General features: G+C 51.9%; 8 protein-coding genes across 8 annotated transcripts; 4 read left to right on the top strand and 4 right to left on the bottom strand.

The window, feature by feature from the left end:
* Positions 1 to 971: 971 nt before the first annotated feature.
* Positions 972 to 2987, bottom strand: CC84DRAFT_1206768 (general substrate transporter). The gene is made up of 3 exons (XM_018182055.1): positions 2820 to 2987; positions 2572 to 2749; positions 972 to 2509 (listed from the first exon to the last, which is right to left on the bottom strand). Exons 1-3 carry the CDS (start codon positions 2865 to 2867, stop codon positions 1110 to 1112), a joined length of 1626 nt encoding a protein of 541 aa, XP_018035717.1. The 5' UTR covers positions 2868 to 2987; the 3' UTR covers positions 972 to 1109.
* A 1126-nt stretch (positions 2988 to 4113) lies between these two features.
* CC84DRAFT_1206767 (uncharacterized protein) lies at positions 4114 to 5778 on the bottom strand (the record flags this gene model as incomplete). The annotated part of the gene is made up of 5 exons (XM_018182054.1): positions 4114 to 4639; positions 4786 to 4933; positions 5046 to 5199; positions 5346 to 5412; positions 5522 to 5778. The coding sequence occupies 5 exons, from the start codon at positions 5776 to 5778 to the stop codon at positions 4126 to 4128; spliced, it is 1140 nt and encodes a 379-aa protein (XP_018035716.1). The 3' UTR covers positions 4114 to 4125.
* A 1041-nt stretch (positions 5779 to 6819) lies between these two features.
* Positions 6820 to 7548, top strand: CC84DRAFT_1188099 (NAD(P)-binding protein; the record flags this gene model as incomplete). The annotated part of the gene is made up of 3 exons (XM_018180971.1): positions 6820 to 6856; positions 6891 to 7252; positions 7312 to 7548. 3 exons carry the CDS (start codon positions 6820 to 6822, stop codon positions 7546 to 7548), a joined length of 636 nt encoding a protein of 211 aa, XP_018035715.1.
* Positions 7549 to 8615: 1067 nt separating this feature from the next.
* CC84DRAFT_1177404 (uncharacterized protein) lies at positions 8616 to 9813 on the top strand (the record flags this gene model as incomplete). The annotated part of the gene is made up of 5 exons (XM_018180282.1): positions 8616 to 8798; positions 8852 to 9106; positions 9241 to 9336; positions 9573 to 9596; positions 9709 to 9813. 5 exons carry the CDS (start codon positions 8616 to 8618, stop codon positions 9811 to 9813), a joined length of 663 nt encoding a protein of 220 aa, XP_018035714.1.
* An 884-nt stretch (positions 9814 to 10697) lies between these two features.
* CC84DRAFT_1260540 (uncharacterized protein) lies at positions 10698 to 12173 on the top strand (the record flags this gene model as incomplete). Its single annotated transcript, XM_018184993.1, has 1 exon — positions 10698 to 12173. The coding sequence occupies one exon, from the start codon at positions 10698 to 10700 to the stop codon at positions 12171 to 12173; it is 1476 nt and encodes a 491-aa protein (XP_018035713.1).
* Positions 12174 to 12534: 361 nt separating this feature from the next.
* On the top strand, positions 12535 to 14298 carry CC84DRAFT_1165622 (uncharacterized protein). Its single transcript, XM_018178763.1, has one exon. The coding sequence runs from the start codon at positions 12588 to 12590 to the stop codon at positions 14016 to 14018; it is 1431 nt and encodes a 476-aa protein (XP_018035712.1). The 5' UTR covers positions 12535 to 12587; the 3' UTR covers positions 14019 to 14298.
* Positions 14299 to 14464: 166 nt separating this feature from the next.
* CC84DRAFT_1206765 (HET-domain-containing protein) lies at positions 14465 to 16557 on the bottom strand (the record flags this gene model as incomplete). The annotated part of the gene is made up of 2 exons (XM_018182053.1): positions 14465 to 16053; positions 16101 to 16557. The coding sequence occupies 2 exons, from the start codon at positions 16555 to 16557 to the stop codon at positions 14465 to 14467; spliced, it is 2046 nt and encodes a 681-aa protein (XP_018035711.1).
* Positions 16558 to 17593: 1036 nt separating this feature from the next.
* On the bottom strand, positions 17594 to 18909 carry CC84DRAFT_1218700 (uncharacterized protein; the record flags this gene model as incomplete). The annotated part of the gene is made up of 5 exons (XM_018183026.1): positions 17594 to 17918; positions 17975 to 18161; positions 18236 to 18376; positions 18443 to 18677; positions 18733 to 18909. The coding sequence occupies 5 exons, from the start codon at positions 18907 to 18909 to the stop codon at positions 17594 to 17596; spliced, it is 1065 nt and encodes a 354-aa protein (XP_018035710.1).
* Positions 18910 to 19943: the final 1034 nt, after the last annotated feature.

Below are 19943 nucleotides of genomic sequence, written 5' to 3'. Positions count from 1 at the left end.
TAGTCCAGGGAGAGTTGATGCTGCAAGGCCCGATGATGAACCCACGAGTGTAAAGTGTGACGGGCAGGAGGGCTACATTCCTGCTCAGATCGCATTCATGCCGTATAATGACGGCAGCTAGGCTCGAGATGCCAACACATCTAAGAGACAAGGTCGGTGAACCCGAACCGGCTACGGCGGTACTACGTACAATCCAAATGACCAAACGGCAGGTGCGGCACTGTGAAAAGTTATCTGCCATGAAGGCTAGCCGCGAGGATTATCACGATCATCAGGTCCATCACAGTCGAGGTCGCCAGCGAGGGCTTCCGTCTTGGGGGGATTGGTCTCTAGCGTCCCTTCCTCCTTGCTTGGAGATGTTGCAGTAAGGGCAGCGTCGGTCATAATGAGAGGAGATTCGTGAGGTTGTTAGTTTGCAGTAAAGCACAATGAATTTCGCAATGGGAATCTGGAAATCTATGGATTAAGAAAAGCGGGAAACAACGACGGAGGGGTAACGGGTCAAAAATCGAGCGGATATGTCACACGGCATGTCTTGCAAAGGGGCGGTATTGGGACTGAATCATTTTAGCAGGAGTGCGGACTACATAGTGAAGGCTTGGGTCCCCTCCAGCTTGCTCGCACGCACGTGACCTCGGCAGCCCGGTGCTAGCTACTCTGCCAGTAGACTTGGGAACGCTCACGGTATTCCTTACAATGATAACGTACCTTGCAGTTGTCTACAGTAGGGCGAATTCCGCTTCAGCTGTAGCAGCCAATGGACTGCTGCGATTCCTCTTGGCAGCCGCTTCCCCACAGTTTATCATACAACTATATTTGTCACGGATTAGAGTCTACTGGGCTAAAGGGGTAGTGGCATTACTTATTAGGTATAATTTTACTACTATGAAAGGTAGAATATAAGGTATGACTTAACACACAAGAATGTGAAATACACAATATAATGTCTCTAACCGCTTCGAAGTGAGTCAGTCGATTAAAATCATATTAACACTACAGCTATAGCTAGAGGAGAGATATGCCTCATATCTGCTCGGTACACGAACAATCTTGGCTTTCGAGACATCTTGCAAAACGCGGCCCAGATCCAGATAAACAGCATATCCTGTCTACAACTTCTCGACAGCCACGATCTGTCCCTCGGCGCTGAAGTCGATCTTCTTCTTCTTCAGGGACTCCTTGACGGGATTCTTTGCCTCGAAGACAAGGTCGAGCTCTTCGAGCGTGCGCTTCTTGGTCTCGGGCAGCAGGAAGTACCAGATACCGACCATTATGCCGTCCCACACAGTGAAGACAATGTAGGTCTTCCAGCCGATTTTGGAGAGCGAGATGGGCCACGCGAATTGGTTGAGCAGATTACCAGCGTTAACGGCCAGGGCGGAGAAAGCCATACCCTTTGCACGCATCTCGAAGGAGAGGACTTCGACCGGGTACAGAGCTTGGAGCGGGGTGATACCGATAGAGTAGACCATACCGAAAATGAAGATCATTGCGACAGTGGCTCTGGCGGCGTCGGTGTTGGTCTCGCCGCTGTTGTTGAACTGCGCAGAGGCAATCGTCATGCCGACCCAGACGATTGTGCAGGCTGCCATGGAACCGAGCATCATGGGGCGTCGACCGACCTTCTCGACAAATGCGGCGCCAACAAGCGCGAAGAAGAACTGGAAGCACGCGTATCCCAAATTGATATCAGCCTGCTCAACACTCTCTGTATAGCCAGACTTCTCGAGCACGGCAGGAAGAAAGTAGGTTAGCACGCCGTTGCCAGCCCACTGTGCGAAGATGGAAAAGCACACGTTGCAAGCAAGTCTGTAGCGGCTAGCGCTCGTCTTGAACAGAGCGCTGTAGTCCCACCAACGCTTGTCAGCACCATCAAGCTCAAGGAACTCCTCGTACTCAGAGAGCTGAAGCTTAACCCAGGCCGACTCTGGATTACCGTAGCCGTGCCACTTTGCGAGCGCATCCTTGGCTTGCGTCGTCTTGCCGTGCACGTACAGCCAGCGCGGCGACTCGGGAGCAAACCACACGAATATGATGATGAGCGCGGGGAACACAAGTTGCAGCCAGAGAGGGAGTGCCCAGGACGTGTTACCAGCGAGGTTGAGACCGCCGCGGACGGCGCCCGATGCAAGGATGGAGCCGACAAACCAGAAGGTGTTGCAGTAGGCGGTAATGACGGAACGCATCGCAGGATGGGCGGTTTCAACGACGTAAATGGGACCAGCGGCCGAGATGATGGTGACACCGAAGCCGAGGACAAAGCGACCGCCCTTGAGCTGCCCGTTCAGGTGCTCCACCGAGGCAGCGTTCATAGTCAGACCGTTGATGATAGTACCGACGACGATAAGCACCGCGCCCACGATCATACCCATGCGGCGACCGAGGCTGTCAATGATGGGTCCCGCGAATGGAAGAGCGACGACAGCACCAATCTGGTACATGGCCGAGGTCAAAGCAGCCCATTCACCATCTTTCGTGCCGTGGAAATGGTCGAGGAAATCATCGTTTGCTGTGGGACCAAGTCAGCGCGCTGATCGCTCGAGCAGGATACCTACTGCAGGTCAGACTTACCGGTCAAACCTCCAAAGAGACTGCCATCGAAACCGTTGACGGTCTGACAGAAAAATCCCAGCAACAGACATCCAGCCAAAGCGATGGTTCGGGGGTGGAACCTAGGCAATGGCTCCAAGGCATTTGCTTCGTGATAGGCTTCGCTGCCCTTGAGCGTCTTGACCTCGACCACCTCGGTCTACAGATGTGGAATAATCATCAGTTCGGCGAATAAAGAGAGCGCGGGCGGGCCACAATGGCCAACGTACCTTGTGGTCAATCACGTCCTGAGCATCAGCTTTGTTGAACTCCGACATAGTAGCGACAAGTCAAGCCGAATGCCTGGATATGGCAGAAATGCTGCGATGCAAAGCGGTGCAGTGCAGTGCAGAGACGATTTCATGGCGACCAGGACAGCCATATGTACATGTTTGGAGTCGGAGACTAGGATGCGAGGCTTTCGACCGCCAACCTGGACTGGAATACCAGACCGACAAGCCGCCCAGGCGAGCCCATGGCGATGTTCGTTCAGGGACAAAGTGCGGTGCTCAAAACGGCATGCGGCCCTGCTGCTCCGTCCTAGTGCGAGCATGGTGCTCGAAAAAGCGGGCCGCGGAGCCGTCGCAGCAGCGCTGGCAGCCAATGGCGCACCCCCCAACGCAGCGCTTGATTGTGCTCATGTACAACATCTCGACGTCGCACTCAACGTCCTTCACATTCTTTGGCTGAATCAATGCAAGGCGCTGGCGCTGGCCCATTGCTGGGGCTATTGGCAACTGCGACCCCGGACCGTGCGTTTTCTGGAAGCTCGATAGACGCATCGACAAAAGCCTGGGGCAGGGAGGCTAAATCCTGGGGGATTGCAGTGCGGGACATGGCAGCCTCGCCCCCGGCGGCGTGGGTGCCTCTGCCACGCGCCTGCCAGGGACAGCAGACCCTCGAAGATTCCAATCAAAATGATGGTGGCCAGAGGCGATCGCGACAAGTCGCAATGAAGATGGGTATTTAGATGCCGCGGCGAGCTATTGGTGCATGTTCCGACAAGATGGGCCTTCCAGGCAGCTGGGAATTGCCAACGGCGCACACTGGTCTGGGGCTGCCCGCAAAACTCGACCCCGGGGCCAAAGCTCACTTGACACGAGTCGCGAACAAGCACGAGATCTCCACATCAAAATCGCCTAAGCACATGTTGCATGCAATACGAACTCAGGAAATGGACGAGGACGATCTGGGATACACCAGCGGGGAAAGATCAGTCCACGCGCCGCATGGATGCGAGTCGGCGCCACATTTGAGCATCACGGCTGTCTCAGTCGACTCACGCATCTGCAGACGTGGACGCGTCTCGGCCTGAAAACGTTAATTGGTCGTGCCGCCTGCCATGGATACGGCATCGCAACCACTGTGCCGCCTGCCGTCGATCCGGAATCCGGCGCGACATCTCCACCAATGTTCTCTCGCGACATGCTTCCGTTCTTGACCTTCTCGACCTGTGTTATAGTCTAACACCTCAACGGCAGTCTTCTCTAGACTTCTCTCTTCATATTGGCTCCTTCATTCTTTCCTCGTATGTTCCTATAGACGCCCGAATTGTCGTTCCAGTGGCTTCGCAGTCCCGATTTCTACAGCTGGCTCGTTGACCGGTAGTTCAGCAGGTACCCCCATGCCAGGATACTCGTTCCAAGCGACCTCGACCGGCGTTCGAAACGACTTGTCAGGCAGTTCAGCAGGCGGTTGAGCCTCTACATCTGGACCAGTTGCCAGTTCGGCCTCATCGAAATTGTACAAGATACCCGTCCCATCTGAATCATCGTTCCTCGACGTCGCCGCCGCCATTGAAGTAGGATGATTTCTTCCCTTGCTCTTTCGCCTTCGAAAATGGAACAGGCCAGCACCGACGATAGTGATAGTTCCGACCACGCCTACACCGGTCCCGATACCTGCTTTAGCGCCAATACCAAGCTCCGCAGAGGGACTGGAAGTAGGTGCTCGTGTGTCGCCTGATGTCGGCGCCACCTTAGATTCGCTTTTCGTTGGACTCAACATCATGTCGGCCATTACTTCGCCACTGCTATCGGCGGACCTCATACTTTATCGTCGTCACGAGGACATCCACTGTTTTCCCTCTAGGCCCCTGCATGCCGCTTGTGACGGTATCATCGATTCCGGGCCACGATGAGTGTTTGCGAGCTCGCTAAGATTGTGGTGCCGTTCACGATCAAGTCGTCGCTGCACCTACTGTCACCAGATTTGTCCTCTTGAGGAACATCGGCGCTGAGCCAGCCATCAGCATTCTGGGTATCGAAGATGCCCAGTAGCGTATGGTAATTGTCCCTAAGTATCAAGCTCCCGTCAGCCTCCAACCTTGTAAAACCTTGGTTCCCTATCGTCGAGACATTGGTATTGTGCACGTTTGACCTTTTGAACAAGTGGTTAGTCGTATCGCTTCTCAAAACGCCCAACACGCAACAGCATGCTAGCACGTGACAACTCACCATTGCCGCCAGTCATAATGCCAGAAGGCAGGGGGATGCCGTTGCTCGCGTTGTACAGGATCGCCGTGTCCTGCAATGTTTCGATCGTGCGCTCGTAAGTACAGCTCCGTTTTGTTGTGCCATGAGAGTGTACATGGTGAGCCAACGTATGAACCTAGTCTATTTGAGTCGCTCTACTAGCTCATGATAAACATTTAAAATCATTCCTTCCGTTGAGGCGGAGTCTTCGATAAAGTTTTGTCGGATGCCATTGAAGTCCGCTTGTGACAACGTCTTCTCGTCCGAAACGACGTAGCTCACGTGCTGGAGAACAGGGACTATAGAGATATCTCCTAAGATTCTCCTCCGACTCGGTCGACCATGGCGCCTACAAGTAGTGGTCGTAGCGCGTTGTGGTTAACCTACTCCTTGACGTCGCGTATCATTGCCTGGTCCTGATGTGAGAGGTTTTCCGCCAGAGAATCCTGTCGACTTACTCAAACTCTCTTCTGCATGTCCACATACCTCTGCGGATCATGACCTGGTAGTCTAATATTGTTCCCACTGCAGCAGTTGACGTTGTTGTAGTGGTCGACAACTTTGCGAGATTGGGCGCTTCAAGACCGTCAGGATTATAGACCTCTTTCTCAAGATCTTGGAAGCCGAGAGGTAGCAGTCGAGATGCCAAATCGGTATACTGTTTAGAAATCACGGTCGATTGCGATCTGGATCCCGAAGTACGCATCCACGACATCAACAACCCTACAGTTCCTCGTGATGTTGATCATATTACGGGTAACACTTCCCAGATCGATTGCGCCCTATGCATTGACGGCCTCGTAGCCCACACAGACTATACTACGGGTAACTTCATTATATTACAGACCTAGTATTCGCTCCGCTAGGTCCATGAGATTGAAGCTGATCGGGATAGCCCCCAATGGACTCAGCAAACTCTAGGAAAGTTGATATATGATCGATAGAATATACTCTGGAGGCTCCACAAAGTATTGCAGAATAATCAGCTAAGGGTCCAACATGGCCAGCGCCAACAACTGTGACTCGATTCCTGGTGAAACCCCGCAAAGTCTAGGACAGACCATCTAGTCGGGATAATGTCAGACACGAAAAGGTAATCTATGATGGCATCAGACTCTGTGCTTTTATTGATAGGAGTGTATTCAGCTATTGGGACTATTATTAGCTTTTATTTCTTACTCATATAGCATAGAGGCATATCCTGGAGTCCTCCAAGCTGGTATGAGCCGTACTAGTGAGGAAGCTCAGGTGTAAAATTAAAATGGCCGTCATCTACGTTGTCTGGGATAACAACGTAATCTCTGACTTCCAAAGTCTGTACAGCAACGCCACCTGGCTCGATGTAGCCAATAGCCTCATGGCCAATGGGCATTGGAGATTGTGGTGAACCCATATTATAGTGGTAGTAGTGGAAGTCGGAACCGCTTATGGCTGATGCGGTGATTCGCAGGGAGGCATCTGTGATTTTAAGAAGGACTGGGATAGGCATGTCCATGACCGTAATACTGTATGCGCCAATCAGAGCTGCGGCACGCACCGTTTCATTGGAAGCCACAATGGTTTCAAGGAATTGGGAGCGACCGCAGATGGTTTATTCGATTGGACTCCTCGATATGAGATCACCAGGCCTTATGCCAAGGCGATGAGCCGCATCAACGCGGATCTCGAGTGACGACAATCATGCATGCTTCGGAAGTATATAGCGGGGACAACTTATTTGCTTGTTCCTTGAACCCTTCTGGGACAGATTGCGTTTATGCATAGGGACATTCAAGTAACAAGTAGATTTGCATGTGTGCTTTAGAACAGAAAAATGAAGTTTTTCAGGGAAACAGGCGGCTAAGTATGGATCCATTAAGCCGGACATTATCAGGGCAGATTGGCATGCCGCCCCTATCATGTGCGGCGGGATCACCCTTTATTCTCCACTCAAGAAATATGGTGCAGAAGGTAAACACGTCGGAATAGTTGGCCTGGGAAGGTTAGGACACTTCGGTGTCTTGTTTGCGAAAGCCCTTGGAGCGTTAAAGATCACAGTCGTCTCGCGCTGGCGTGCGAAAGAGGACGATGCAAAAAAGCTTAGAGCCGATCACTTCATCGCGGCTGACGAAGAAGGATGGGAGCAGGGTGATAATGCATCCTCCTTGGATTTGATTGTGTCCACTGTCTTATCGGACAAGTTGCCACTCGTTGGCTACTTGAACATTCTCGCATTCGAGGAACGTTTGTCCCAGTTGGTGCTCCAGAGGACCTGTTTCCAGCATTCCCAGCAGTTGCACTTATCATGAAAGCTGTTCACATCACTGGATCGGCGATTGGATCACCGAAAGATATTAAGGAGATGCTGCAGCTTGTTTCTGAGAAGGGTATCAAGCCGTGGACGCAAGAGGTTTCTCTGAAGCACACAAACAAAGCAATTCTCGACTTTGAAAATGGCAAGCCCCGATATCGATTTGTATTGAAGAATGAGAACTATAGCGGTTAGATACTCAGCAGAAACTTACTTATAGACATCCACAGATATGACCATATCAGTTCTCCATCGGCACCAATTCACTGCGTTTGACCACGTCTCGAATTCAAACCATGCACATCGCGCCTTGAAACCAAGTTCGCAGTTTGCCGGCCATGTGCTGCCACCAACCAGTCTGAGATTCGGTTTGTAGCCATGCAGTCTTCACCATCTTACTCTGAGATGCGATGATTTTGTTGTACCAGAGTTCTTTTTACCTGCATGTCTTTCCAACTTAAACCAGGGAATTTCGCGTGTACCACTCGGTCCCCCTGCTAGGCGATCATGAACTTGTTATACCAAATACCAATCAAGCTTCTCAACACCCCTGCTTTGAGGCCAGAAATTGGTAGCTTCGATTACCTCGGGATATCCGTGAAGAGATAATCCCCAATTCTGCAGGAAAAGAACATTTGCCTTTCAACGAGGCTCGCAGGATTCACCCTATATAATCAGCACCGGCAGCATTCCCGGCTATGGCGTTGAGAGCAGTGCGTCGGATAAGTACAGTGAGACTAGTAAGACGAGGAGCTCCCGGGCTATAATCCTCATAGGCACGCCTGAGGAGCTCGCGTGCATAGGCAACATGGGTCGAGGACGGCAAAAGTACCGGGCCCTCGATCCTGACAAGATCTCGATCCAAATTGCGCTCGGCAGGGTCACTGGTACATGCGGTTCTCGAGCGCGCTTGCTAGTCTTTACACCTTTGCGGATAGCACGCTAAGAGTTTTCTCCGACTGGATCGAGCGGAAAGACCATCGATCCTTCCCGGGCCGAACAATATCTGAGGTTATGCAGCTAGAGCGCTTTCGTACTAGCTTCTATCATAGGTGTCCTTTAAATCCTTAACTCCGTAGCCTGCCCGCTGCAGTGACCCGTAAATCGTTCCATGATGATATCAAGACGGATCTGCGGCCATAGGGACCTTTAATACGAGGCTTGGAAGAATCGCTTCTGTATATAATCTTTTTCATATGCCTTAATAAAAGAGACCACTTGAAGCAATATCAATTGGCAGCCATCTTCGAAACGACAGAAACATGGCTACCGCTTCAAAAAGCACAATGCCCGTGGTGTTGGACGTGATGACCATAGGGAAGGCTGGCGTGGAAGGTGTTCGCGTTTCGGATCTGAAGGATGTCAACCTTATGCTCGATGTCTCTCAATCCATCGGACACAACGAAATCGACGATGCAAGACTTTACGGCGGCGAATCATCTGAGGTGTATATGACCGACGCTCAGTGGCAGACCCGAAAGCTTACCATGGATACTAGCTCTACCCGAATGAGGGCAAGGGTATGAATATGGGCGACAACGTCTATTCCCATCGCCCGGAGGACGTGCGACGCGGCCTCTTAGCGAGTTTGAAGGCTATCGAAACGGAGAAGGTCGAAAAGTGGTATCTCCATGGTCCGGACCACACTACGTCACTCCAGGAAACTCTGCGCGGGGAGAATAGTCTCTGCAAAGAAGGCTATTTCGAATGTTTTATATTAGCAACTACATGTCCTGGGAAGCAGCCGCTATCTGTGAGATATGTGAACGCAATGGATGGATCAAACCCGCCATCTACCAAGGGATGTATAACGTGCTACACCAAAATATCGAACCAGGATTGATGCCATGCTTACGCAAGTATGGTATCGCACTACATGCCTTCCAGCCACTGGCAGGTGGGTTCCCCACCTCGATGTACAAGCGCGATATGAAGGAGGACGATGACGAAAGCGGGTCCCGAGTTGATCCAAAGCAATGGCAGGTCAGCTACACTAAGGCTGTTACCTTAAAAACTCCAAATTCGAGGCTCTCGACATCATTCGACCTGTCGCTGGCAGAAGCAGCACCTCCATGCCACAAAGATCGAAAGCAACGCCCCGATCGAAGTTTTCAGCGATGCAAAAGGCACGCAAAAATTCCAGCACCTGAGAACTATCACGCATTTTCACATCCACTCTGCCAACAAACTAGCTTTGACAGATGACGGTGGCATTGTAGTGTCGAATGATCATCCGAGTAAAAGTAAGCCTCATACCTGACTTGGACCTGCATAGAAGACTTCATATCTAATATCAACTTGGTTTACCTTGTGTCGACATCTCTTTCCAAAATATCCTTAACTTACCTTTTGCAGCGCAAAGAGTTCGACCTGATATTAAGCGGCGGCAATGTAGTCGACTACCGAAGAGGGCAGGAATGCTCCGGATCAGGATTGATGCGTAGGGAGATGAAGTTTTGACATTCGGATTCTACTGCAGCATAATTATGCTTCTAGTTGAAATATCAATCCAAGATGCAATGCTTACTGAACGGAGCCAGGATGACTGCTTTTGTTACTATAGACACAGCGAGTCAATATCCTACTATACAGTAGGCTATGTTAAGTTTATTGAAGATCTTACCTTTTATTATCAGCTTCGCGCGTGCCGAAATTTGTGCATAGGCAGATGTCTTGGGTAAAGAGGTCGTGGCTGCAGTGGACAACGGTCAGTATTCATCAACATCATGTGAGGGCCCCTGTTATCCGCCTCTGCCGAGGGCGCCGAGTGCGGCGTTTCCTCTGCGGATGTCTCGTTTGATCTGAATATCTCCTTCACGTGCCTGGTGAAAAACAACTAACGTATTCCAGTCGTAATTGGTAGTATCAGTTTGTTTGTGTAGATTCGGTTGTGCACGTTCGTGGAGAGTCGATAGTGGCAAACTAGAGAAGTATATACTGGCAGGTTCGAGAAAGGTCACGCTAAGTCATCGTAGCTAATAGAAAGGGGACTGCACGTGTGTAAGTGGAGAGGTCACGTGGAACTACTTGCGCAGCAGATACTCACCTACTATCTTGCCGCACCGTTTGCGGTGACAATCAGCAAGGCTTTCGCAGATCACGAACTCTGTGGCTCTTCATAGCGCTTGCGCAATTGACAGGGATTGTCAGTGACTGTTTGTACTGGTGTTCGAAGTGATTTGCTTCAGTTGAATATATCCATGAAGACTCAGTGGTATAAATGGCGGTCCCTGCCCATTACTATAAGCTCAAAATCTAGGCTACCAACTCCAACAAGCTCAATCCAAAGCCGTTCTCGATTACCCCCTTCCCACAATCGCCACATCGATTTCCGGATCAACGCAATGCCTAAGGAGACGCGCATCATCACCCGTGACAATATCGAACGCGCACTAAAGAAGCATGACAATGAAATTACGCGGCTCTTCCGGAAACTTATGGGCACAGCGAATAATCCACAAAGCCAAAAGGTCAAGAATTACAAGACTGCGACTGACAAGAGCAGAGTCACGATGGTGGCGCTTCAACACAAGTTCGGACGTAACGTAAACGACATCCCAAGCTTGGAAAACAAGTGGACAAAACCGGAAAACAAGAGCAAAACGGAAGCATTACAAAGCCTAGTCAATATCGTGAACGACAACGATACTTTGAGGACTCTACTGACCAACTCATTGAAAGTTGCGCGCAACCGTGCTGTGGACTATTACCAACCAGTCGCGACACAAAGAACGGATACTGGTAGCACCTGCATCAAAGAAAGCGAGCTGGAAGATGACAGCAGTGCCGAAAACATTGTTGAGAAGGTCATGCAGGCCAAGGGCAGCCTCATGGCCCTCCCATGCCCAGATGTAGGTGGTTTTCTGGAGGACGAGATTCGGGCCAAGGAAGAAAAGCTAGCCCAGACTCATATAGCCACCGAGCTTCCTCTCTACAGTGTATTGCCACCAGGATATTTGTGTGGAGCAAACTTTACTTTGGAGACTCACGATACGTACGCCACCGTTCTTAGGGGTGAGGTGGTATGGATCTTCTGGCCTCGCACGGCTCAAAACCTCCGCGTAATGGAACAAGCATACCAGAAAATAATAGACGGTACACCAGAGGAGCCTGAGGCGCTAGCAAATCAACTCAATGACGGTGTAATCTTTGGCCAACCAGCTGGGAGATGCTTGCGCCTGCCGCCCTTATGCATCTTTATGTGTGTAGCGACGGAGTTCACTGTCCTCTCCAGATATCAACTGATGTCGGCTTCGTACATTGTCGATTCGCTGGACGTGCCGGCAGGATTCTATCGCTCATGTTTGGGAACGCATGGGTATGTAAGAGCTGAGCAGTTGTTCCGTGGGCACAGCGAAAGCCGACGAGAAATGATCGAACGCATTCTCAAATGCGAATTTGAAACTTACGAGCCACATGAGTGGGCCGAACACACGGAGATTGCGGGCCCAATAAACGATCTGATGCGGAAGTGGGATGAGGTGAAGGGTAATGTCGCAAAGCTGCTGACCCTCAAGGATGCAGCACAACTTCGACATAGTTGGATCGGGTTGTTGAAAGTATTTAGGAGTGACCAGTGCGCAATTTGCGGTGCTTCTGGGAAGCATTTCTCGGATGTAGGTCTACATTTTGACACGGCTCACGGGTTCCATGGCGACCATGCTGCGCTTGCTTTGCCTGATTTGCCTGCGTACAGAGTGTTGGGTGATGGGCAGTCTCAAGACCCCGTAGGAGATGCCTTGGATGACGCGAATGAGACTCCAGGTGGCGATGATGGGGGTTATGAGTATGAGACGGAGGATGTCATCCACAGGTACTGACCTAAGGAAGCGAAGGGGGTATCAAGGGAGTGTGTCTCTTCGGGCAGTTTGGCATGCCCCACGGGTAGATTGCGGATGAAGCGACGTTGATTCCATGAAACCTCGTTGTTCAGGCGCCGGGGTAGAGAGAGATGTCTCTCCGCACGTGCGTGGGCTATGCTGCATCGCGTGACGAGATAGGGCAGCTACTGAAGACGACGCATGTTCCCACAGCTCGCTTATTGACGATGAGTGAGACGCATCGTGACATCTGGTGTTCGTGAAGGAGGCAGTCGCTAGCGTGTCGGCGTTTTGTGGCCGCCCAACCCCGACCGACCTGATGCCAAGAGATATTTTCTTGCGGACCTCCGTGCTCCTCGACGCATCGCAGCGCACCTCCATCACGCGCAATTGCATCGCGTGCTCAGGTCCAGCATGCCCCCCCGCTGTCTCGCCTTATCGGGCACCCTCGCGAAACCGCCGACTCTCGCTCGGAGCCCCCAGTCGTTGGCGCGCACCTTCACCAGCACCGCGTCGGTCCTCGCCGCGAACCCACTCAAGCGGAGAAAGGGCGGCGACCTCGGCTCGCATCTTCCCAAATATGTCATCCCGCAGAACATCGCCATACCCGAATACCCCTACGGCCCCGCGCGGCTGTTCAAGCAGCAGGACAAGGGGCTGTACGGCGGCAAGTCGATCCACTTCGGCAACAACGTCTCCAAGAAGACGGAGACGACGACGCGGCGGTACTGGAAGCCCAATGTGCTTGACAAGGCGCTGTACTCTGTGGGTCTGAAGAAGAAGATCAAGCTGCGGGTCACGTCGAGTGTGATCAAGACGATCGACCGCGAGGGCGGGCTGGACGAGTACCTGCTCAAGCAGAGCGACAGCCGCGTCAAGGAGCTCGGCCCCCTCGGCTGGGCGCTGCGATGGACGCTCCTCCAGCGGCCCTCCATCATACGGCGCATGCGCGCCGAGGCCGCCGCGCTCGGCGTGCCGCAGGACGAGATCGACGCGCAGTGGCCCGAGCCTGCCTCCGAGCACATGACGCCCGAAGAATTCGAAGCCTTCGACGAAGCCGCGCTCGATGCGCTCGAGTACTTGGAGGAAGGGCCCACGGCGAGGGATGAACTGAAAGCCGTGGAGAGTCTCAACAGAACGAAGATCTCCCTTGCGACCGGGGCCAGCCGTTTCTACAAGAAGACGATCAATGCGGCGAAGAGATACGTTGCGAACGAGGAGGTGGAAAACACTGAGCAAGGCATCAAGCTCGCCCTGCTCAGGGAACATCAACGTGCCGAGAGGGCAAAGCGCAACTTCGAGCAATTCAAGGCCCGGCTTGAAGAGAAGTACGAGACGACTTTCGAGAACAACACAGACTTGGAGAAGGCCATACGGAAATACCGCAAGCACGTGCAGAGGGAGGTTGCGGACAACTACGCTGGCGACAGCAATGCGTACCGGAAGAAAATGAACCCTGACGGCGCAGCCAAGTTCGAGGAAGCCGTCGCAGAAGCAGGGAGTGAGGCACTCTTGAAGGCCAAGCGAAAAGCTGGCGTCTTGAAGGAGATGAACGAAGCCGAGCGCGCACTTGAGTCCGAGGATACGTCCGCAGACGAGCGTTTGCGCATCGCATCAGCCCTTGAGAGGGCGCAGCAGATCATCGACGCCGAGAACAAGGCAAACTACATCGAACAGTCTCTGGCCAAGTGGGAGCAGCAGAACCAGGGAAACTGGCCATTGAACAGCGTGCCTGCGGATGACGTCTTGGGAGAGGTCCATGAAAACGTTGCACAGGTTGGCGACGCACAAGGGTGGGATGCCTTGGCGCAGAAGGAGTCGACGGGTGAACAACCACGCGTCTAGCCATGGACATCAAAATTCTGTAAACTATTGTGTGCATTTCGTGTAAGAATAGCGATTCACGAAACATGGGTGCGGCTTGTGAATAGATATCTTGTATGGACTCTCAAGATCGATCTTTTGCTGTATGGCCTACACGCGACGACGAGATCTGCGCGCGTGTGCATTCTGAAGTCAACAACCCACCCCCACAGACATGGCGAAATTCCGCACACTAACTGGGTCCTCCCATTGGACGCATTAGCCTTATTTCTCTGCAAGCTGCCCCCTCGTCTCTTTCAGCTATTGGTCTAGGTATGACAATGAGAATTGGGTGTACGGAGAGAGCGATGGCATGAGGAAGGATCAACGGTATAAGTAGGGAGCACTGTCATGAGGAAGGAGCAATGGTCGGAGTAAAGACGGTAAATGCAGGGCCGCATGACAGTCTAGCTGGTAGTGGTATTGTCTCATATGAGAGTAAATTTCTTTTCATTCTGGGTTTCGAACACCTTTTCATCGACAATGAATGCAACACCTATCCGCTGATAAGTATGCACAGGCGCACCAGCCTCCCGAACAAGAAGAGCGAGAAAAATTGGCAATCGGCCTTGCGTGTAAGTGTCAGAGATCTCCTCCATGAGGAGTAAGCTTGTACAAAGGGTGTCGTCGTCCTTCGAATCTTCATTGTCATCGAGGACTGCAAGACCGACAGTCTTCTGGGTTTCGGGGTCCAGGAGACGGTGAGCCAAACCACCGATCAGCAAGATCCACAAGTTTGGGATTGTGTTGGCGCCTACGAATTCTACGAATGGTGGTAGCTGCGTCGCCTCGCGCAAGGTGAGGCTGTCTTTCCCAATAGCATGCTTTCCAGCCTGGCACTGGATCATCAAAGTTGAGGAGTCCTTGGCCTCAACGGTTGAGCGAATGGTGATTTTATCCCACCGTATTCTCTTAGGGACCAGCATGACGCAAGGTCCTTGCGTTGATGCCCAGGACCAACTTGGAAACCTCTGCAGTTCTCTAGGTCTGGTGGTCATCCGCGCGACCCAGAATAACTGTTGCGGCATCTCCCCGGTCCACAGGCCGCTGATGTACTGGCCTTGTCGCCGGTGCTGCATTTTGCGAGCTATACCTTCAACGGCGGCAAGCTTATCTGACAGGTACGTGAGCTTTCTCAGAGAGTACGCTTCAATGACATCATCCCAGTCGCGCGCCGTAGTCCCAGCCACCACATGGCCGTCTTCGCACATCGCCCAGTTATCCAGCGCACGACAGGACCACATCATGCCCCTGGTAGTGAAGTGCACGAGGCGACGTGCGAGTGCCCATTCTTGGAGTACCCAGCCTCTTCCCCCTAAAGGCTCGTAGATTGGCATCACAGGTGTTCCGTCTTGGGACGTAACCATGGACCGACGCATGTTTAGCTGAACGTGCCCGTGACGATTGCTGTCTTCCTTCATGTATGGTATGTCTATAGATGGTTCGGGAGCCAGGCGCGGAAGGAAACAGCCTTCGCTAGAGTCATTAGCTCCTGATGCTGCAATCACAAGCTTTGCATGACTGTAGAGCTGCCCCATACACGGCGCCTCTTTGTTCCAATCTTCCGGATCATCTTGAATGATGCACAAGCTGTCGATCCATAGATACTGGAGATTTACTGCGCGAGCTATGGAAACGGCGTCCTGGAACGTTTTGGGTAGATGTGAAACCTGGATCCCTGCGAGATGTTGGTCCAGCGTGACCTTGGTGGTGCAAAGAGGTTGCTTTGCAGGAGGGCCCCAGCAGTGGCTAAGTGCGGCGTAATTGGCTCTGAGGCCGTGCGGTGCTCTGAGATGTATGACGGCGTCGTCTTGACTAGAGCGAATATCGAGAACGCGAGTGGGTAGTTCCGGTTTGGTGGCTTCAGTGATTCCTGTATCCGTATGCCGGCGGCATTTATCATGATATGAGGCGCACTCATTGAACCATCCTGTGAGTTTCGCGAGTATATCGGACACTGGTAACTGCAGGAGTGGATTTGTGCCAAACACATCACCCGCAGTAGCTGCAGAGCTACCTGATGCTGGTTTAGATCAATCAAAATCAGACATGGAAACTTTGTACCTTTTGCAGCCGTTACGGAGAAATCAAAATAAAACTCTGCAGATGGTATGAGTTCAACGGTCCAAATAGACACTTTGATCTCAAAGATTTGCAGGCCACCGTCGTCTGACGCATGACAAAGTGCATTTCCGCCTGTTGCCCGGAGCGACACAGCCCGGGAATGCCGCCATGATTCAGATACCCTTCGCGCTACAGCTTCGTCGGGAAGACCTCGTTTGATGAAAGTGCACAATTTGCATCCTTCATCGATGGAATATACCTCTCGGTAGTCCCGTCCAAGTTGCAGATGTTGCACGAGCTGACGCGAAGGCTGGTCGTGAGATTGGAGCTCGAGACGGTGATAACGAGACTTGATGAACAATTTGCTTATGATGGTCTGGCATTTGGTACAGAACTCCATTGTAAATGTGAGCTTGAATGGATCGTAGGAGTCGTGTAAGGAAACGAGATTCACCATTTTCGCTTGAATGCATGCGCGTCCTTTGATAACCTGGTTAGCGGAGGATGCCTAATTTATTTCAGGTACTAGCCTACTAGGTGGGCCCTAGCTTCGACACTCATCTCATAAATACTATGCATCCTAGTGCCTGTCATATCACCAATCTCGCCCACTGCAAGTGGTCGGGACGTGACAATGGTGTCTGTCATGCTGTCATCCATCGCGAACCAAGATGCTGCGACGACACCTCTTAGACTTCCTGCCATGGGCCTACCCACGCGAAATGAAGACCAGGAAAGAAAAAAGCATAAGTAAAGAGTAATTTCTTTTAGTTATAAATCATGCCACACCTTTGAACTCTCACAGTGCCCTCTTTCGCGAATCTCTTGCTTTTCGGGTCATCGACGAGTCAGATTCACGACGATGGCCCGAGTCAGTGTGGAACCATGTTCACATCCGTTCACGAGTCATGACCAGACAGTGGCAAACCGTGGGACAAGGCTTCCACTAGGTGGATCCTTGCGGGTCCACTCCACCCTACCAACAGGTATTCCGACGGGCGAGCACAGGATCGTGCTAGATCCTCCGGGTCTAGAAGCCTCGCGTAAGTCTGGACTTGTGTAGGGACAACGCACGCGTATAGAGTGAATGCTTGCGGCGAAATCCACTCTGAACTCCTGAGCGAATTGTCCACAAGTGGAGCTAGCTAGATTCTAGGCGAAAAGGCGAGCCTGTTTCAATCGCCCTCCAGTCAGGATGTATGTGCACATTGTGATTCTGTTCCCGTAGCGAATTCGCTTTGATAGGGAACGACGTGGGCTCTGGTATGCGAAGAGATGAACTTCGGAGGCCCGGATCAGAGAGTCATAGATCCACCAGCGAATATGTGAACGCTGAGTAAAGTTGATAGTACAGCTCGAAAGATCTTGGGTATCGATCTGGACGGGCGGCTGCATTCAAGATGTACGATGCACCGAGTTTTCCAAATAGTGTCCGTATGAATTTACATTCGCTGCTCGGGTCATGCCGCCCTCCCTCGGAACACCCAAGGTTTTCAACCAACCCTTGGGTCATCCTTCTTGTCTCCCGGTTTCGTTATGCCCGCCTGGCTGCTGAAGGATGCATTATCCAGTTCAATGTCGCTGTCCGCCCTCTCCCACCCATGATTGTGCCCGAGACCATGCGTGCTGACCCGCACCCTACTGACTGACTTGCTCTGCCCATTTATTCCCGGTCCGTAATTATTGCTCCGGCTCTCAGACAAGTGCGTTGACGGGAGTCTGAGAACGCCACCGACAAGGGGCTTGAGTGCAGGGGCGCATGCGGCTATGATTCCTAGATTCACCTGTATGAATCCCCAGAACTGAATATCGTTCGTACTATCGAGTGGTTAGTAGTCGATCATATTGACGCAAAAGAAGGAAGAGAGACGCACAATGACTGGTCAGGATCGCCCCTCTTTGTGTTCTGCATAACGGTCTTGACAATACCTGCCACAACAGCCACGTAACCCAGACTCAGGATGCTGATGAGGTATATCCGCGTTTTGCGTTTCATCTGCAAGCCTAGGATAATAGGGATAGGGATCGTAGCGAAGCAAATGTCCGTGAATATGTTACAAGCTTTGGTCAACTCCGTCAGCTTATAGTAACTCGTCGCTAAGTCCCGAAGAAGATCTGGATCAGGAGTGGCTTACTTGTGTTCATCAGGGCGAAACCTTTGTGCGTCTTCGTGGGAAGGCATTTCGCTTTAGGGTCCTTGGTCCAGAAGCCTGCTACTGGTGTGCAAACCGCGGCCCATTCACCCCACGAGATCACCGTGTAGAGACAGACAAAAGCTATTGATTTCTTAGTGGCGAAGTTTTCCGCGCGTCTGCTTCCGCAAGACAAGAACTTGGACATACCGATGAGCCCCCAAAGTACTCTGGTGTACAACGGAGGGGTACCGATCCGGAGGAGCGAACATCCGATCGATAACTTGAGGAATGACATACCACCAATCGTCGATACGATGGCTTGTATGAAGGTCATCTTGAGGTACTCGTGGTAGTCTGCCTTCTCGAGCGTGTCTGTATGGTGCCCCAGACCATGCTGCGCAGCGAGAATGTAGGTCACTATGCCGCCGAGTAAGACACAGGCCTATAAGAACGGTTAGGTAGGTAGTGGATCGGGGGGTTTCTGCAGCGCTACATACCGTCGAGGCCAACATCAAGGCGTCATCTCTCCCAAATGCTTTCACGAGAGAAATCCTGGCATACATGCGCATGCTCACGAAGAGCAGTGCAACGACATGGAAAGTTGCAGTGACGCCGAGGAGATAGCCCAAATTACTTTCTGCCGCACGGGCTGGATCCGTGTTCTTGGGCGCCATGGCGATGGGGAGTGGTAGAGGATCGATTGGAAGTCAGGTGGAGGATCTTCGGTACTCTACATACGTGTATTTCAAGACCATGAATGTATCGTGTTACATCTTTCCTGTCAAATTCCACATGCAGCGTGACGAACTTATTTGTTTGAGAATGGGACTCGGTAAAGGCCTCGAAATCGATCAGTGAATCTCGTTTCTTATTCCTCTTGACCAGGGTAGTGCAGTCTAGGTGATAATCCTTTGCAAGGAACACTCTCCTTCGACAAAGACCAGCTGTGGGCTTTGCGTTCCTGGACCCGCGAACACTCCGATGCATGGGTGCTAGCTGTAAGCTGTTCACAGTACATTCGAGCGAGCCTATGTATGTCCCGTGTGTCAGTGCACCTGCTACCGCTTGATGTCTGGACGAAGAGCACCAGAATTAAAGTTGCACTAATCATAGCTGGAATGACGGCCCGGTGCCGAGCGATTAGGCGTTTGGTGGGCCCATGTCGATTTCCAACCTGCCATCGAGCTCGCTTAAAACTCGAACGCTTGCGAAACTACCACCACAAGGGTTTTCATCCTTCAGGTCATGATGACGATGTTCAAGCATCCTACAAGGTCGGAACGTCTCCCAAAGGCCCATCCCAGCTCTCAAAATGCTAACCTACACCCAGTCTACGAAGTTCTCTGTAACATGCCCCAGTCGTTCCTTCAATGCTCCACAAGTAAGCGCCAACCGAAAACCCATGTGTTACCTTTCTAGGCCGCGGCAGCCACCTTAACGCCCGTCTTGGCGCAAGGGGCGACATAATGGAACCTTCTATAGATGGTTAGTCAAAGGATTGCGGGACATAAACGTGCATGCAGTCTATTCTATCAAATCCCACAACATGGTCTCGTTCCCGCTTCTTAATGGCCTTCATCAAATAAATTCCGCGGACCAAGCACTCGATCCCTTTAGATTTTGCCCCTGCATGAATCAGCGGCAATCTTCTCAAACCGTATAAAACCGCCAACTTGGGTCAGCAAATCCCGCTCTCGTACACCGCCAC

Source organism: Paraphaeosphaeria sporulosa, assembly GCF_001642045.1.
Source record: "Paraphaeosphaeria sporulosa strain AP3s5-JAC2a unplaced genomic scaffold CC84scaffold_6, whole genome shotgun sequence".
In the NCBI taxonomy this organism is placed as follows: Eukaryota; Fungi; Ascomycota; class Dothideomycetes; order Pleosporales; family Didymosphaeriaceae; genus Paraphaeosphaeria; species Paraphaeosphaeria sporulosa.
The sequence above is the reverse complement of the archived record's forward strand: the minus strand, read 5'-3'. Positions and strand labels throughout refer to the sequence as shown.